At 38.7% G+C, this 20,446-nt stretch overlaps 1 protein-coding gene across 2 annotated transcripts in view; it reads right to left on the bottom strand.

Annotated features, from left to right (window-relative positions):
* Positions 1–1,019: 1,019 nt before the first annotated feature.
* SLC16A1 (solute carrier family 16 member 1) overlaps positions 1,020–20,446 on the bottom strand; it is a 30,387-nt gene continuing 10,960 nt past the window's right edge. For both annotated transcript variants that reach the window (XM_026713004.2, XM_087929319.1), the window contains exons 2-5: positions 17,438–17,688; positions 6,938–7,081; positions 5,350–6,213; positions 1,020–4,102 (exon numbers count right to left, since the gene is read on the bottom strand). In XM_026713004.2, coding sequence (XP_026568789.1) covers positions 3,831–4,102; positions 5,350–6,213; positions 6,938–7,081; positions 17,438–17,654 — 1,497 coding nt within the window. In that variant the 5' untranslated portion in view covers positions 17,655–17,688 and the 3' untranslated portion in view covers positions 1,020–3,830. The remainder of the gene's footprint in view (positions 4,103–5,349; positions 6,214–6,937; positions 7,082–17,437; positions 17,689–20,446) is intronic.

The raw sequence follows: 20,446 nt of genomic DNA, 5'->3' as shown, positions 1-20,446 counted from the left end.
GTAATAAATAGATTTTTAGCTTTTGAGTGTTACATTTTGGTCTGCAAATGTAGACCTCAATTTCTAGGCCTAAAAAGAAACGGTTCACAAGCCTCAAAAGACTCTAATGATCACAGAGCATAAGCAAGTGAAACATATACTATTTCTATACTTGTATTCATCTGTAAACAATTACGAGAAAAATTGTTATCTGCTAAATGCTATGAAATCAAGATAATGGCAGCATATACTTTTATCCTACTTAGATCTTGACAGAACCTTGAGAACCTATTTAATTCTTTTCTATAACTTTAGAGAGGTGTTTATTATTCCTTTCAGTGATACGTAATTAAACATTTAAAGCAAAAAGAATTTTCGGTATGCTCCCTGAAATACATATCATCTACTGCATTATATCTATCACTCTCCCCACAAATTTAATGTGTTTTCCAGGATAGTTATGATAACCATTTTTTTAATTCACCAAGTAAAATAAAGACCAAAGATCAAGTATACTATTTACCATCATGGCTAATTATAGTTATAAGAATATGGCTCAAACTGGAAGTTTTCAATGTTAGTTTATTGCAAACTGAACCAGTTATGCATTCTTGACACGCTGACAAGGTTGAACATGAGACACGAGGTTTTGTACTGTCACATTTTAACAGAGTACAGTAACATATATATGAAAATATTCTACTGAATATACACACTTAGAAGTATGAAAACAGCCTGATAGACTTCTTTTGTGTTTCATTTTGGATATATAAAAATTCTAATAAACTCAGTAGCCAAGACAACAAAATATTTCACAGTGTATTTTTAATACTGTCAAGGGACTTCCACAAACTCTGTTCATTAAAAGCAACTTCACCTGTCAGATTCTTCATATTGAGGGAAAAGGACAGAAATCATGAAGTGAGATTTGTTCTACTTTATTAACCTAAACCTTTAGGTTTGGAGCAGTTACCAGTTAATTTCATGTACACTTGCATGAAGCAGACTTGAACTTTGGCAAATAGGAGGCTTAACAGAAAGCAAGTGAAAAGTAATTTATTTTCAATTTGGTTTATACAAACTTTGCATCACACATGAACAAACATTAGGGATCAAACTTATTAAATAATATTTCAATCTACTAATTTCAGTTAGTGGAAAGGGAGTAGAGCATCATGTTATAATTAGTACTTAAAGACAAGTAGGTCTACATGGGGAGTGAAAAATTCTTCAAAAGATCATATTAGTCATTATTTATTTCTGGAACTACCAAGAACTATCCTGTATATGCCTTGTGCTCTTTTTTGTTTTTGTTTTTACACTTTACTAGCTTCTTGAGCAACTCAGTCACATATCATCTTACATGCTAGAAAGATATTTCTAGATCTCACAGGTACTGCCTTTACATCATACAAATGTTTTTTTCTTGTTCTACTATAAGAACATGTGGGAATGTGATAAAATGCCTGAACTACAACTGGGGATTCTTAAAGGAAATGGCACGCATTCTGCAAAGAGAACTGAAAATGTATTAGTTTGCACAACCACATGAATATAGCAATATAGATCATAACCTGGAATTTCTACATTCTTGGCATATTGCTAAATTAAGTTACACAAATTTATACAAAAGAATGTTTTGTGCAATGTTATCCAAAGCCAATACCTAAAAAATTGAAGAGAACCTGTATTCACTTTAAAAGCTTTTGTTGAAGAACAGCCTCCAATTGAGAAGCCAGACACCATTTTATGATTACCTATTTGTCTCTATGTACTAAAACATCTTAAGGAATAATAAAATTACACTAATTGCAGTTTGATTTATATAGGACTACATTCAGGTTTTTAAAACAACTATGCTATAAATCATGCAGATTGAATCTTAAATGGAATAAGCATATAACATGTTAGTGAATTATTCATTACTAGTATTTCTATGCGCTGCCTTGTCCTGGCAGTCTAATATCTATTTTTCTTGTCCTATTTTAGAACTAAAGAACACAGATTTTGCTAGTTTTTGTCCATTGTCTAAGCAGTAACAAATGAGATTCAGTAGTGTAGGACAATCAAGAGCACATCATACCATAACATATATAATCAGAAATGAAATTTTACATGTCATATATTCCTCCATTAGTCTATTGAAATATTAAATGTTTCTTTATTAAAGGATTCTAGCAGCATATTGTTTTTCACTCCAGTAGTGACATCAAACACTACATTCACTACAGCAAGCACCAGTTTGCAAGCAAAAGGAATATTTCTATCAATAATTTTTCTAGCTTTCAGGAAATTAAGTAATTATGACATTTGTAGAGTAATATTTTACAATAGATCATTTAAACCAATCATCTCTCAAGGAGTTCCACAGATTTGCTCCTATACATTTTGAATTACTATACAAAAAACTGAAATAGGAAAAGAACTAGTCACATTTAATGGGTGAACTATGCAAACATAGTTTACATAATCTAAACTTTTGATTGATTTTCTGAAGACCTGGCTTGTGATCAGAAATCTGTTTTCCACCTGTCCTCGAAATGTGAGATTTTTCAATACAAGGAACACACAGGTTTCTACTTTGTACAAAGTTAAAAATAAAGTTGAGCAGCTATATATATATTAAAATATAATCCACTCAGAGTGAGTCAACATGAAAAATATGAAAAACTTTATCTATTTTATCTATGCTGAGCAGTTTAACAAAATGTTATTTGTTCTGGCACTATAGCTGTGTTAAGACAACATTCTCTCACTATACAAAATAAGGAGAAATATTGCCCCACCCCCACAACCAAGTTTTTTTTAAAAGCCACAGTACAATATATATATATATATATATATATATCCCTTTGGAAATAGCATAATTGGTAAGTGAAAGTTAGATATCAGTATCACTATTCTTGGTAATAGTGCAAATTTATCATTATCTAAACGTAAGCAATATTGATTTCAATGAGGCTTACTTCTAAGTAAGCATGTTTGGCAATATCCTTAGAATTTCTTATTTCAAAGCTTAAATAGTTAATGAAAATACTGCATCTTTAGCTTTGTTCAATAATTGCATGCACTATCCTCTTACACAGATCCCAGTTTCAATTCAGGATAATAGTACTTTTTCAAAACATGTAACAAACCAAAAAGTAATAGTAATTAAAAACTAAATTTCCTCTCCAGATAAAGTCAAGTGAAGACAGTATGAAAATGTTCACATATTTTATTTAAAGAAGTCCAACAAGAAGTTGGGTAAGTTTTTAGAAGTTATTAGAAACACAATGAAGTTATCTTGAATCCTGGATCCAGAAACATTAGGTCTGCCATATAATTATTATTATTTTTTAAAGGATCCGCCAACCTTTTCTTCATTTTTTTCTCCAAGATATTTGAACACCTACCATGAGACTGTCAGTAAGGAGCATAGGAAATGGTTAACACCCAACTTTGATCCCTACTAATAAAGCAAGTCAGGTATCTTTTATGAATATTGCCTAGGGAGACAAACAAAAAACAACTCCCAACAATTTACAGAACAGTGTTAAGGCTTTGCTAAAATAGTCTAGACATGGAAACTCTAAGGCACATATTAGTACATTCACACTGCTGATAAGAGAGAAGCAGAGTACACATCCCCCCCAAACCCCCACAAAAAACCCTACTAAAAAGCTAGCACTGCCCACTGACCTGTTGCTCATCAGGTGTTGATAAAAATACTATCTGCAGTATCAGGTTTTGTATTTTTTTAAAAAGCCCAGTTTATATAATTTTCCACCACTGTTCATTAAGACCAGTAGTTCCTTCAAACATGTCAGTATTTTTTAATTATTACAAAACCTTCTGGATTTATGAGTCTCTCATACACGACTGTCTTCTTTTATAGCATCTTCTGTGGTTTTGGGAGGTAGATTAACCACTTTGTTGGACTCCTTTTGTTTTTCAGCTTCATCAATATTGGTTTCTTCTTCTTTTCTTTCAGCAGCCTGCTTATCCATTGCCTTCTGCTCTTTTGCCACTAATCGGTAATTGATGCCCATCCCAATAAATAGGAAGATCCCAGAGAAAATAAGGATGATGCCACATGCCCAATAAGTGTATTTGTAGTCACCATATATATCATTGAGTTTACCTAAAAGGCAAAAGCAGAGGAGGGAGGGGAATAAGTTTTAAGGCTATTTTGTAATAGTGAATAATTAATGGTCACAAATGCTAATAATTAACTTCACTGCTAAAGAGTTTCCTTTCATTATCAGACTGTTTCTAGATATCTGTATAACATAGGAATTCTCAAATACTGGGCTGAATTTATGTAACACACCCTACTGTCATGAACCAAACTTACCAGCATGCTAGACGCTACTGGAAATTGCCCCTGACATTATTTTAGTAAATTTTAAGAACGATCCTTCTCAAAACAGAATTGCCAAGGCACTGTCCACCTTCCCTGCTATGTCAACCTACAGTTGCCACGTTAAACTGCAACCAGTACTGGTAATGTCTTCTTCCCAGAAACTTTATGCATAAGACACTTTGCAGAATTCACATTTCCTTCCCTCCTCCCCCCAAAAAGGCAAGGATCTCAACTCTTGAAGGGTAGAGGAGCTGGAAGAAAATAACAGCTGTCCATAAGGGACATTAATGTATCTGGGTAGGAACATTCCAACAGCAATATGCAAACATATTTCAAGAGACAGAGTTATGTATATTGTGCATAACCATGCAATACTGGAAGGAATGCAAAGGACAACAGTAATGTTTTAATTAATTATCCTTCTTTTCAGAAAACAGTTGGTATGAGTTGGTATGATCAGCAGAGAAATGACTGTAAAAATCAAAATTTGTTCTAGCCTTCATGTTGACTTAATTCTATTTAGAAATAACCCCTTTCTTAAATTTCTCTTAGATTTATCTTTTACCACTAAGGCTACCAAATCCTGCAATGGTGATCAGAATGTGCCCATCAAAGCAGTGAAGTTTGTGGTTCTGTGGGTGCACAAATATGTACACAGGGCCAAGACAAGCTCAGTCTCTTTTCCAATACTATATAGTTAAAGGGCAATTTTTGCAAAATTATTGTTAGCAAAGATCAATTGAGGAGAAAAGGTGACGTAGCAGCAGCTACTGCTGTAATTCAGTATCATCTACGTAGATAAAAGGGGCAACCCCTGAATAAGACCTGAAAAAAGATAACATATATTCGGTGGCTGCAACTATCTTCATATCCAGAGGCTCATAACTCACAGTTTAAGAAATCCTAATATGAGGCATGATTATAAGCAGCATTAATTATTTTTCTAACATTTAGATCAGATTCATAGATCATCAAAATGCCAATACAATCTCTTTTCTCCCCATCCCGAGAGTGAAATATTTTACCTAAAAGAGGTGGTCCCAAAAGGACAGGGCAACATTCCACGATAGTCACCAAACCAACGGCACTAGAGAATCGCTGAGTCCCAACTAAGTCCATCAGTGTTTCAAACAAGACAGAGCTCAGCCAGCCAAAAGCAAATCCAAAAAATCCAGCATAGATACAAAACCCAGCATAACTAGTAGATAAAGGAGCCAAAAGGTGGCATACTCCATTGTAGATAATAGACACAGCAAAAAAATATTGGACTCTAGGTCTAATCCACTTAGTGTTTGCCACCAAACCCATGGATGGTCTGGCAACCATGTCTACAAAAGCCAGAATAGATAACAGTAAAGCTGAAGATTCTTTAGAGAAATTCTTGCTCTTTCCATAGTTGCTGAGAAACACTAATGGTGTAAATAGTCCAAAAAACATAAACACATTGCCAAACAGGTAAAGCAAGAAGCCACGATGTGTGAAGAGCGACAAATCCAAAAACTTGTTAATTGTTTGGAAGGCTGTAGTCTTTTGCTTTTTATTTTTGCCAGCAATAAGATCTGTATTAACATCTCCTCCTTCTTTTCTTGTCACTTTGCCCATCTCCTGCAATGCTTCCTTATTAATTTCTTTTTTCACTTGATCAGGCTTAGGTCCTATTGGTCTCATCAATGCCCCAGCTACACAGCAGTTCAACAAAAGGCCTCCAAGAATTAAAAAGCTCCCTCTCCATCCAAAAATACTGTAGAAATATTGGTTCAGAGGAGCCAGAGTAGACAGGAATACAGGGCTGCCAGCCATGGCTAATCCATTAGCCAAAGGACGCTTCTTATAGAAATACTTGCCAATCATGGTTAAAGCTGGGTTTAAATTAAATGCAAGGCCCAGACCTGGGAATAAAAATACAATTATATTAAAATTATTAACACATACAAATGCAGTCCTTATGAATCATTTGTTCTAGCATCAGTTTATGCTCTTATCAATACTGTGACATGCACACTATATTCATCATATTAAGCTACTAAGTGATAGAAAGGAATACAATTCCCTTAACGCATTCAAGACTTCGGGATACAGAATGCAAAACACACACACTAAATACTTATGGATAGTTCAGTAACATCTGAAACATTCTTATATCAAAACTCTGTTTTCAATGTGCAAAATTCAATGACTTCAGAGAATTCTGGAATGAACTTAACTGTGTTGAACTTTTACTGGACTATGCTGTTTCCAGGCTGGTTTGGTCATTTCTGGTTATTAATGTCCTGGTCAGAAGAATAACACATTGTGGAATACTAGCTCAGGAACACATGAAACTTTTCCCAGCTGGTTGAATGGGATGAGAGATATTGTGAATTAGCTTTTGACTAACATTCAAATGATGAATAATGATACCCTTCTCTGAAAAAAAAAAATAGCCATGGAAATTCTAGGTCACCAGCTCAAGAGATTAGTCATACTAGAAAGGAAGTATTGGCCTTTACTTCCAGATCAATTTCCAATAAAGAATTGCATTCTTGCTCTCTAAAAAACTTATCTACATTTATATATTCTCTTTGAAAGTTGTACAATTACATGTATCTACATTTTATAGATATGTTGACTTACCACCCACAACACCAACACAGAAGTACAACTCTTCTACAGTATTACAGAAAGAGGCAGCGATCAGACCACAGCCTGACAGGCAGCCCCCGGCAATCATGACTGGACGGCTGCCATATTTGTTCACCAGGATGCTGCTGATTGGGCCTAGAATAAATCATTATTCAGGCAATAGGTTACATCCATGTATTTTCCAATCTTTGGAGTAATACATGCAAAGTAAAACAGACTTCTGAAGACAATGAACACAGTATATAAGAAACAGAGAGCAAACATTGTAAAATTAGATATTTCTATTTAAAGCCCCTAAAAGTTGCTACTAAGATTATATCATAGCTTGTCTTCTGGTTAATCTAAATTGAAAAGTGGATGGTTTGACCTAAAGAGAAAATAATAATACATTTGAATAGGCTTGGGTATGGGTGTGGTGTGAGAGCTGTTTGCAAATGATTTTGATTTCCTTATATTTGGAATATTTTGGTTTATTTTTCTTTTCATTTTGATAAAACATCTTTATTAACTCATCTAGAAGAGGTAATTACAACCGAGATGAGTAAAATAAAAAAGAACATTCCAAACTGTATTCTAATTTAGCCTAAAGTATGTTTTATCAGTTGTACAATGAATATGTACTACTATTCTAACATAATACCAAAAGACCAAAGGGGGGTGGAGGAAATCAGATGGAAATGTGCAAGCCAAGAACATACTCAAAAGTTTTAATCATTTAACTTTTAAATTCCTTCTGGTATGTTAACAGTTAAAATTAAATTTTGCAAATCTATCTACATAAAAGTATATGATGGTTTCTGTTTACAAATTATTTCTTAATGTATTGTGAATACTTCTGCTTTGGCATAATTTGTTTAGTGCACACATCTTAATAGCACTGGGAAGCCTTGGTGGGCCTCGGTTAGCAGTCCAGTATGGAAAACCAACAGTCACAGGAACACAGCACAACTGGTAAAGGGGACTGTTTCTCATCTGCAGTACAATGAGTGTTTGTGGGGAACCACGGGCTAAATCACACACATTATTTGCTTGTTGCTATGATACTAGTTTTTTAAATGGTTGAATAATACATGAAAAATAGTTTACAATTTAGCTTCGGGAGATATATCATACTTGTTTACTAGAACATTACATATGGAAGGCAGATGTTTTAATTTGGAAGACACAGATACAACTTCCAACTGAACAGATGTTACATTTAATTTGCATCACCAACAATAAAGGGTAACTGTTTAACAACTAGAGTGTTCTAGCATACAGCTAGGATCAAATATGGTTTCTAAAGTGTTTCATAATGGCAGTATTTATTTATTAATAAATGTAAAGATAGCCCTTACAACAATTCACTTAGTCACCGTTCAAAATTACAACAGCACTGAAAAAAGTGACATGACCATTTTTCAGACTTATGACCACTGCATGGTCATGATTTACATTCAGATGCTTGACAATTGACTCACGTTTATGATGGTTGCAATGTTCCTGGGTCATATGATCACCTTTTGCAACCTTCTCACAAGCAAAGTCAATGGGGAAACCAGAGTCACTTAACAACCAGGTTACTAATTTAACAACTGCAGTGATTCACTTATAAAAGTGGCAAGAAAAGTCATAAAAAGGAGGAAAACTCACTTAAAAAATTTCTCCTTCGCAACATAAATGTTGAGGTCAATTGTGGTCATAAGTTGAGGACCACCTGTATATAGTCACATAACTCAAAAAACGTACCACTGGGCTACTAACATTGAGTTAAAATAGGCTAAAAAACAAAAATAAAAAGGGCGTTGGTACTTACCTGATACGCCCGTTCTCTTTGAGCTGTGAAGAGCATCCAGTAGTGGGAGGTGCTTCAGTCTCTGCACATCTAGGCTGGGCTTAATTTCTGGAATGCTCCTCCTCCTCCCCGGGACTCCTCCCCAGTGTTTTGGCGAAGACAAGAGAATAAACACCACTCGCCCTGAACGCCTTAACAATTCGTTGGCCGAAATAGGAGCCCACCAGACGGAAAAAAGGGGTGGGGCTGGATGCTCTTCACAGCTCAAAGAGAACGGGCTTATCAGGTAAGTACCAATGCCCTTTCTTCTATGAGCTGTTCAGAGCATCCAGTAGTGGGACACACCAAAGCTTGGCCTATCCTATGGGAGGGACTCTATCTGGCTTGGAATTCCCTCCTGGTCCCCGTGGACCTGTTGCAGAATTCGTCTGCCAAAGGAGGCCTCAGCGGATGCAAACACTTCTATTTTATAATGCCTAATGAAGGGCGATGGAGAGGCCCAGGTTGCGGCTCGACAAATATCAGTTACTGGTGCCTGCGTGGCCCATGATGCCAATGTTGCAGCGCTCCTTGTTGAATGAGCTGTTATTCCCCTGGGCACCTGTAGTGATTGAGTCTGATACGTTTTCGCTATCGCAGCCCGTAGCCAACGGTCTACTGTGGAGGAAGAGACCTTGCATCCCTGAGTGTTTGGCTGAAACGGCACAAATAAAGCTTCCGTTTTCTGGAAAGTCGCTGTGCGGTGAATATATATTCGCAATGCTCGCCTCACATCAAGCCAATGCCATTGTAGTTCCAACCTTTGAGATGGCTTGGGACAAAACTTAGGAAGTATCAGCTCTTGTGCCCTGTGAAACGCCGAATTAATTGTGGGTATAAACATAGGATCAGGACAAAGGACTACCCTGTCAGAATGGAAGACACAAAGGTCTTTTCTGATCAACAAAGCTGCCAGTTCTGAAATACGACGAGTGAAAGTGATCGCTACAAGGAAAACTACTTTATACGTCAGAAATTGGGAGACTTGACAATTTCAAGGGTTCGAAAGGGTACTTAGTGAGTGCAACGAGGACTTTATTAGGGTCCCAAGTGGGATAACGGTGAACCGCTGGCGGGTGTAAATTTGTGGCTCCTCGAAGGAAGCTCCGTATGCGTGAGTGATGAGAAAGAGACAGTACACCCTCAGAAGTGACAACCGATGCCAAAGCCGCCACGTGCCTTTTCAACATATTAGGTGATAATCCCTTGTCAAGCCCCTCTTGTAGAAACTCTAGGATTTGAGCCACTGATGGGATCAGTTTGAGACTTAGTACACCATTTGCAGAAACTGGACCACGTGGCATTGTAGATACGAGTTGTTGAGGGGCATCTGGCAGCTTGGATGGTAGTGATAACTCTGTTGGAAAACTTCGCTCTTCAGACGTCTCCGCTCAACCTCCAGACGGTCAGGTGCAACCATTGAGGGTCCAGATGTCGAAGGGGTCCCTGGGTTAGCAAAACCCTGTCCGACGGAATTCTCCATGGTGTTGATAAGGATAGACTGTGGAGGTCTACAAACCCCGGCCGTCTGGGCCAGTAAGGAGCTATTAGCAGCAGCTCCGCCCTCTCGTCCAGCAGCTTCTGGATGACCTTGGGGATCAGAGGAAGTGATGGGAATGTGTACAGAAGACCCTGGGGCCAATGGCAGCGGAGCGCGTTGAAGTTCTCCGCTCCTTGCAAGGGGTACCTGGAAATGAATCTGGGGAGCTGAGAGTTGAGGGGGGAAGTGAACAAGTCTACCACCAGCTGCCCAAATCTCCTGACCGCCTCTTGAAACAGGGTCGGATGGAAGCGCCACTCCGATTTATCGATCATGGCCCTGCTTAGCCAGTCTGCCTGTGTATTCGACAGGCCCAAAATGTGTTCTGCTCTGATGGAAAGTAGGTTGCTCTCTGCCCAACAACACAAGCGCTCCGCATGAGGTGTTTCGACTGTGTGCCCCCGTTTATGTGACCTTTGGCTGTTACGTTGTCGGTCAATATTAGTATGTGTTGATTGCGTACCTGTGGAAGGAAGCTGCGGAGAGCCAGGTGTACTGCTCGAAGCTCCAGCCAGTTTATGCTGCACGACTGTTCTATGGCGGACCAGCGGCCTTGGGTTGTGAGCAATTGAACATGAGCTCCCCATCCAAACAGGCTGGCATCGGTGGTGATGGTAAGTCTGTGTGGCTCTTTGAAGAGGCAGCCTGTTGATGACTGGTCTGGTCCACCAGAGGAGAGATATGAGGACCTTTAATGGTACCTTGACCTTGTATTTGGAGTTGCTTCAGCCAGAGCGCTGGTACAGGAGCAGGAACCACTGGAGGGATCTAGTGTGGAGCTGGGCCCAAGGGATGATAGATATACATGAGATCATCTTGCCTAATAATTTTGATAGTTCAGCTAGGGACACCCTCTTAAGACCTCTGATCTCCTTAACCAATTGCTGAATGCTATTTAGTCTATCTGCTGACAGGTAAACTTTGCCTTCCATCGTACCTATGACTGCCCCCAGATGGATTAACCAAGTCGATGGTGTTAAATGACTTTTTTTCCAATTTATTAAGAACCCGTGTTGTTGTAGGGATTGTAATGTGTTCTGAGTATCTCTGCTTGATGATTGGAAGATGACAAAATTAAGATGTCATCAAGGTAACACTGGAGTCGTACTAGGATATCACGGAGATGAGCAACTAGGGCTGCGAGAACCTTCGTGAAGGTTCTGGGGGCAGAAGCAAGTCCGAAAGGAAGGGCCACATATTCGAAATGGTGGTTGTTATAACAGAATCTCAGAAATTTATAGTGGGAAGGCCGAATAGCAATATGTAGGTATGCCTCCGTCAGATCTATAGACGTAAGGACGTCACCTTTTCTGATGCCAAGTAAGATAGATTGCAGGGTATGCATTTTAAACTTGCGATATACTAAGAAACGGTTGAGACATTTCAGATCTAATATTGCTCTCCACCCCCCACCCCCCCGAACTTTTGGGAACAAAAAGATGTGAATAGAAACCCCGTCCTCGTTGGTTGGTGGCTACTCATTGGATGGCTCGTATGTCCAGTAGATGTTGGATAGCTGTTTCCATGAGATTATGTTTAACCAGATCTCTGGAGAGAGGGCATGACATGAAAAAATCTGGGGGCGTGGATTGAAACTCCAGTGCAAGGCCAAATCTGATCGTGTCTGACCCAGGAATCCGACGTTGAGGAGTCCCATTGGTCCGCGAATAATTTAAGGCGTCCGCCAATGGGAGTCAGGTCCAGGGAGTTATCTGGGACACTGAAAAGACCTGTTTCCTGCTCCTCGAAAGGATTTCTTGGATTGACCACCCCTTCTGCTCCTATGCCCGAAGTTGGACCTGTCTGGCTGCCCTGGTCTGAATGATGGGGGTCTCTGGTATCTGGGTGAGAAGGGTTCCTGGTAAAAGGGATGAAAGGATCCCCTCCGAAAGGACTGAGGTTTTCTAGAATCTGACTTCCAAAAAAGGGAAGGTAGAATTTTCTTTTTGTTTCATGTTTCAATTAGTAGCGGATCAAGGGAAGGGCCAAACAGTCTATCTCCCACAATAGGAGATGAAGCCAGCTTGCATTTGTGCTTAAAGTCCGCTTGCCAATGTTTTAACCATAGTAAGCGTCATGCTGTGACATGTGAAGTAATGGCCCTGGCTGAAAACTTTACCGCATGATAAATTGCGTCAGCTGAGAATTCAGCGGCTGCTATAAGTTTAGCAATATCTTGGTGCGCTCTAATGTTGGAATTTGGTGTGTGTTCCCGTAAGAGGCAGAGCCATCTGAGAGAACGGGTAAAGGAGGCGGCCGTGGCTGCTTTGATGGCCCACGTGTCAGACTGATGGGCCTTGCATAGGGCTAGCTCGGCCCGTTTTTCGTCCCGCTTTAATGCCTCCAGCGCTTCACTGGGAATGAAGGAGGACGCTAATCCCACTATGGATTCATCTACCTTGGGAGTACTCAACAATTTTGAGAAATCAAGGGCCAAATTGAAATATTTCCTGTCATATCCAGTGGGGGCCGGGTACGATGCTGCAGACGCCCACTGTTTCTGTACCAGGTCCGAAAACATGGGAGGAACTAGGATCACCTCTGCCTCGAATACTGGTTGGTTGAAAATTAGATCTTCTGGTCCCTCTTCTGAAGGAGCTGGAGTGGTAGAAGGGGTCGACTTGTTCAGGCACGCAATGTTTTTTGGCTTAAACAAGAGAGATCTGAAAAGTTGTGGGCAGAATAAGCCTGTAAATACAGGCTGATCAGGAACAAGGCCCTCATCCTCAGACATCCCACTTTCTAAGGGGTCCACTTCTGACAGGGGCTCGCTGTCATGTATTGATCCTGATTCAGTCTGTTCCATTTGATCAATTTGATCCACTTCTTCCTCCTCCTACTCCTCCTCTGTCGGCCCTTGGAGGGGCACTTCCCCTTGTAAATGTACCTGGGTGTAGTGTTGCTCTGACCTGGTCAACAACCTCAGCGATTGGGAATCATAATCAGCGGTTACAGGATGTTCCCTGGTCAGAACTGTGTGTTGAAGACCTGCTGCGATTCCCTGGCGGATTGCCAGCTCCATCCAGGCCTTCATCCTCTCTGGCACTTCCTCTGGAAGAATGTCGTCCTGTTGAAGACCGGCAGCCATCGGAATGAATGTAGCTTCGGGAGCCCTTCGCGTGGTCAGTGTTCCAGGTAACTGGGCCTGTTGGCTTTGGGGAGCCAAGCTACGCCTGGATGAGAGGGAGAGATCTAGGGGAGGATGAGGGTGGGGAGAGGTAGACGGACCTGGAATGGAGGAGGGAAAGTCCTGTGAGACCCTGTGCGCCTCCCATGTGCACTTATCTATCTGCTTTTCTAATGCTTTATGGCGCTTGTTGGCATCCCTTCCTGAAGCTTTAGAATTCCCTTTAGCCTGCTTAGGTTTGTGCTGAGATTTGGCTTTGACCTTCAAGGATGAGGTCTGAGAGCTGCTACCGCCTGCCATTTCGATTTAAGGAATTACAGTATGCTTGTTATTCAATGCAATAGGCGGTTGGCACCCCCAGGGGCCTGATCTAAGGACAGACTAGTTGCCCTGATGATGTTTTTATTACCTATCTATAATGAGTTGTATCTCAGTAATAATATTTTATTGATATTAAAATATTATACCAAATAGATGATGATGATCATTATTATTGTTATATAATCACTAATATATATAGCTATATGTATATATCAACTAAATAGCACGAGGCTAAATGTTGAAAAACCAAACAGCCAAATTGAGAACATCTAAAGGCCCAAACTGATAAAGGTAGAGGCCTTCAACAGCTTCCCTGCACAGGCGGACACAGGCCTAGGTGCTCGCTGTTGTGTCGCTGGGTTGATTAGGCTGTGAGGGTTAAGCCAACAACTTAAATGTAGGAATAGCCTCAAATGTAGAAAAAAAAAAAACAAGATGAGGATATAATGATCCCAAGTGTTCTTAAAATACAGCCAGTGTGGTCATGAGGTCTTTGTAAGAAAAAATGGCCTCCGGCCATTAACCTTTTGGCGCACTCCCCAGCAGCAAACTCCCGCCGTGTGAAGGAGTAGCCTCCGAGGTCTCTTCCTATAAGGCTAAACGGCAGGAAAGGGTGGAAGGCACTAAGCGTTTGAATCTTCCACCCCCAGGCGACGTTCACAGAGGGGAACGAAAGTGATATGACTCTGTTGTGAGCAAAGAGCTCATGCCGCTGTTCAGATGAAAGAAACTCTGCGGCTATCTGTCGGAATGGCAGGGGTAGAAAGAGCAGTTGTGGGGAGGGGACATGGAGCAGAGCCAAAGCCTCCCTCTGCTTTGGGGCGCGAATCAGCGCTTCCCTGTAATGTGAGCGATCTCCGACTGCCTGATGTTAAAGAGCCAATGTCGAGAGATCGTAATGCGGTTAGAAGGCTAAAGAGTGCTAAAGGCAAGCTGATCAATTTTCAAACCCCCTAGTAAAGAAATGAATTTTCCTGTTTCAGCCAAGGAAGAATCACAAGCACTGCCTATCCCTCACAAGGCTGAGCCAAAACTGGGGAACACTGGGGAGGAGTCCCGTGGAGAAGGAGCGTTCCAGAAATTAAGCCCAGCCTAGACGTGCAGAGATTGAAGCACCTCCCACTACTGGATGCTCTGAACAGCTCATAGGAAAAATATATAAGGCCAACAGTTACCTTCTATACCATTACAAAATGGCCCAACTGACTTGACTCCTGGCTCAATCCTTGAGCCAAATTTCCAAGATACTGCAAAAGGCCACAGGACTGGGGCCATATAAATGTCAGAGAGTGTGGTGTTCCAGGGAAAAGGCACTGCAACAAAGAAAGTCTAGCTTCCTGATTTTCCTAAAATGGCACTATTAATATAAGGAGCATGTTGGATATTCTGAGACAAGCAAAAAAATAATCAGAGACAGATGTTCACACAAATAATCTAACCCTGTGCCATGATGGGCTTAATAGTTTGTAACCAGCATTGTTTTAGTATTACTTATTATTCAATTCAAAACTAGGTAATAGCTACTGTATAATAAAAGCTTAAATGAATTCTTACCTTACCTTACCTTTTATGGACAAATTGTATAGTCCTTTAATTACCTCCCAAAAGTTTGGGACTGATTAATTTACATTCAATATTTAAAATATTTCTTTAAAGAGCTTAAATCTAAAATAAGGTGATTAAACGCCAACTGAGAAAAACATTCTACAAACTCTAGAGCTTATTTAAATGCAACTAGAAACACATGTCCTGAATACTGACTTATGTACTTTTAACCTGGACAATTATACATTTTTGTTTATGTGACATTTGACCAGGGAAGTCCCACCAATAGCAATCAAAAATATCCAAGAACTGTTCAAAAATTGGGGGAGGAAACCCAGGTTATTCGTAAAGTTGAACAGATTTTTCAGTGTAAGATAAAATGAACACTGTTGGTCTTTATTTTTTACATTACTGACTCTCTGTTGTGCAACTGATTATTTATGGGATGAATTTTCTAAACTATTAAAATCAAACAATGACAAGACTGTTAAGAGTTCATGTGCTTGTTGCCACCATGAAGCAGGGAAATATGCTGATTGCCAAAACAGTTGAATAAGGACAGAGACTGTTCTCTTCCAAAGAAAAAATTTATATGCAATGCAGCATGTTTACTTATTTTTGAGATATACATGCAAAGTAAAAGCTGGCTATTCACCATATTTCAGCAATAGTGAAGCTAAAAGTATTCAGGCCTGTTTTGAAAGCATGAAGTGTTATGTCTATTTAGATTTTAAATTGCCTCAAGTCCTGTAAATAAATAGGACAAAAAAAAATCATAAAAACAGATATATAAATGTCAGTTTTAACGGTCCATATACACAGCATGATTGTATAGAGAGGCTTTGTGCATCCTTAATTTCCTTTAGGTTCTGGGTAAAACTTTATTATTAATTTATTATTCATTCAATTTAAATCACTAAAAGAAGTAATAAAACAATGGCCCTAAGTTCAACACACTTTGAACATTATCAAAAACATATTTAATTTAGGTAATATTAATGGATTCTCATTTAGAATATAAGGGGAAAAATTAGAGTATATATTACCTTAAATAGTTATAGGACACACTATAACAAAAATGATAGCAAATGTGTTGATCACATATACTTCTACTCTAGTTACAAAAAAAGTATATAAATAAGCACATAATGTGATATTTCCTAGTACCAAAATTCTTTTCAAACTGTTATTTAATCTTGCTTACTTATTTACTATACATTTCCCTGTAATTAGCAAAGCAGAGCACTTATTTTTCTTTCTTATTGTCGCAAATCATGCACTTATTTTTACTTAAGTAAGTTGCCTAGATTATGTCAAAAAGGAAACCTTATAGAGACTTGCCCATCATGCAACCTATCAAGCAGCAGTACGATTCCTGATTTTTTTTTTTTTTAAAGTACCAAATTTGGAGCCACAATCCCTCATTCTAAGCACTTCTGCTATTAGGCAAGGAACAGCTGATTAATGTACATTTTTTGAGGCCCACAAGGATTTACAATTAGTGGCTCCTTCCCTTCAACAAGTTGTACATGCCTGCAGTAGACTACAAATTAAGAATGATTCAAATAATAATTTCTTGGAAAGGTATCATTTATATTTCTGCAAATTAAATAGGTTGGGTTATTTTTCCCCACTTTGGATACTATAGGACTCTGCTCCTCCCCACTATCTGAGCAGACCCCTGGAAGCTCTGCCTCCAATATGAGGCTGAAATCGGCTGCTGTGCCGGACTAAGCTGGAGAACTAGCTTCGGTTCTCTTCCCACACAGTCACCGGATTTAATTCGTCCTGCCTGCCAAACTAGCTTGACCAGGGTGATCGGCTAAGATCAGATGGCCAAGCATTCAAAGGCTTGCATTCGCTGATCAAGTTTTAAACTCTTGTGGCCTCTGCTATTAAAACATGCCGATCAGCTGTTTGTCAGGTTCTGGTAACTTTTTCCTTCTTTTAAATGGCCATGGCGGGTCTTCAGGAGCCCATCGATCGCAAATTCGGTATTAAGCTGACTTTAGGCAGCTCTCCCAACCAGTAGCTAATATAGCTGTTACCTACAGATCTATTAATAACACTTTTCTCCAATTAAAGCACAACATTATTATCAAAACTGCAGAGTAAGAATGAAATTCAATTGGTTTGCAAACTTACCCCCTGCATACATAACTGCCAACATAATAGAAGAGATCCAGGAAACTTTGCTGCTTGATGCTTCAAAGATTATTTCTATCTCCTTAAAGAATACTGTAATGGATTTGGGAAATGCATACGAAAACCCAATAGAAATAAAGGCACCAACAACCACAGCCCAACCCCATCCTCCTTCAGGTGGCGTGTATCCAACTGGGCCTCCAATTGGTGGCGGCATTTTGTCTGATGTAATTCAATGGGTATTTAAAGATCTATAAAGAAAACAAGACAGCATTTCTTTTAGAAAATATGACAATAAATATTTAGGGAAACATAGTTGAATTTTATCTCTAATACTGTTAAGACCATATTCTGTTAAAATCATACTGTTAAGACCATATGAATCACCAAGTTTTAGACAAGACTGGGATATAAAGTCATTATAAGAATGAATAAGACTAATTCTTCCTGGGCTTATGAATTTTATTTCCTTCCTCTTTTTAAGCAGTTAAGAATATTTAGTGTTGTCCCAACTCTAAACTGCATTTCAATTAATCTCAACTGGTTGTAAAAATAAATTACTTTAATAACTTTGAACAGTGTAGTCAAAGTTCAGAAAATAAATTGAAATACTGTGTATCTTTAAAATGCCAAGAATAGGATAACTGAACTTAACCTGTCTCAATGTCAGTTGAGAAAGAAAAAGAAGGAAAAATGGAGAGAGGGAGGGAAAGAGAGAAAGAGGGAGAAATGCAGAAAGAGGGGGGAAGAGAGAAAGAGGGAGAAAGGGAGGGAGAGGGAGAAAGGGAAAAAGAGGGGGAGGGAAAGAGAAAGAGGGAGAAAGGGAGAGAGGGGAAGGGGAAGAAGAAAAAGAGGGAGGGAGAAAAAGAGAGGGAGGGAAAGAGAGAGGAAAAAGGGAGAAAGGGAAGGGGAGGGAAAAAGAGAGAGAGAGATCCTGGTGTTTTGTTTTATGTGGGAAATGGGTCCAAATGACTCTGAGTATTTAAGCTGTCACATTAGTGTGCTGCCTCTGGAATTGTTTTCTTTTTACTGAATTAGCAGAATGTAATTGGTTACAGAAATTCATAACTATTGTTATAGTTACAATAAACAGGTAAAAATAGTGCAGCAGCTGCACAATGTAAGAACTGTCCATTTCATTCTCCGCAACATTTAGCTGAAATAAAATCCACCCACTTAAGAACTCTTCCTAAAAAGGATTTTTTGGAATGTCACATAAGTAGCATCTCTAATTTTATTTACTTAATGCTCAGGTCTTTCATATCAAATCATATGATAAAAAGTTTCCTTCCGAACAGTGGAGTAACATAGTAATTCATAATTCGTTTAATTTGAATATATTAATGATCTGTTAGGAATATTTCTCGCTTTCTCTATTAATCATGAGGTTTCTGCATTACTTAGAAGAAACCATTTTGAATTTCTGTAACCAATTACATTTCATTCTTCAGGTGAAGATGCTGATTATTGTCTCTGCTGAGCTTTAATCAGTCATTCTGATCAGCCATTTATTCTCATGGACAAAACAGTGACACAAGATAGCCACGACCAAATTCTGCTAATTCAGTAAAAAGAAAACAATTCCAGAGGCAGCACACTAATGTGACATGTATCCATAACTTGGCTTTTGAGTTCTGGAATTTGCAGCAATAGAGCACACGGTCTCTAAGCACTAGATAAATTAGAATATCAGACATTGTGCAAACTGTGCACAAACTATGCAAACTGCTAGAATACCTATCAAGATTAGTTTTTGAACTAATCAATTTAAATTTAAATTAAATGACTACATATATTTTATACCAGACATATTTTTTACTATCTTATAGCTTAATTGTTGGAAAAATTCCTATTCTTTTCAAATATAAAAGAAAAATAAAGGCCTATGTTTAATCAGCCTGATATACATACAAAGTTGCTTCAAAGTCAATTGTGCAATTTCCACCTGACTGGAAAATATGCTGCTACATGTCAGACGTGCTTGGCAGTTGAATTTACAACCGTCAGCTATGTGTAGGAATTAAACATGTTATACATATACAGTATATTTATAGTAATTAACAGTGATTAATAAAAATGATGCAGCAAAAATCCTATTCATTGCTAGACTGAAAATTAGATGCCAGAGACAAGATATTGGCAGAGAAAGAAGGCTGAATGAATTCTATTCAGAGAAAGAGAAATACGTGATCTGGTGGCAGACTAAACAGCTCTTAATCAAAGGTTTTAAGGAAAAGCATAATTACATTTATTAATGTAATTAATAATTATTAATATTAATATATTAATATTATTATTATTAATTAATTACATTCATGTTAAATCATAGTTTAATTCAATGTGAAGGAATTATAACAAATTTTGGCCATTACATATTTTACCCTTTCTCATCTAGGCTAAGAAGAGTTAGGATAATTTTGCTTCTGTTTAAGCCTGGTTTCTCTTTGTAATCTGAATAAATTGTCATTAATATTACAATGACACTTTAAAATAAACAAGTTTTAAAGTATGAGTGGATAAATGTAACTTGCATGCTAAACAAGCATGTGGTTTCTTTGATTTTGGCTTTTGCATGATGTAGTCCAGATTGCATTAAACTATGGCTTATTTTAAAAAATCTAGCAATTTTCAATAATTAAAGTTCTAGATAAAATGCAGAAACTTGCAGCATCACAAGAACTCTTGTTAATACTGTTTCCCCAAAAGTAAGATCTAACTTGAAAATAAGACCTAGCATGTTTTTACACATGTACCTAATATAAGCCCTACTCCTATTTATGAGCCTTCACAGCCAACCACCCACCCATTCCATCTGGTTGCTCAAGGTGCCATCACCACCAGGCAAGGTAGAGGGATGTTGAACCGCCCCACATCGGCTTACCTCAGGATCCTGCAGCCAGGCCATCCACATCCCAACAACTACCTTGCCTCGAAGCAGCACCAGCACCAATGTGTAGCAGGAACCTAAATGGCCGCCAGCCCACCTCTCCTTGCTCGCAACCGCAATAG

Source organism: Pseudonaja textilis, chromosome 3 (assembly GCF_049901715.1).
Source record: "Pseudonaja textilis isolate UNSWEBS1 chromosome 3, rPseTex1.2, whole genome shotgun sequence".
Taxonomy (NCBI): domain Eukaryota; kingdom Metazoa; phylum Chordata; class Lepidosauria; order Squamata; family Elapidae; genus Pseudonaja; species Pseudonaja textilis.
This window is presented reverse-complemented; position numbering and strand designations above follow the sequence as displayed.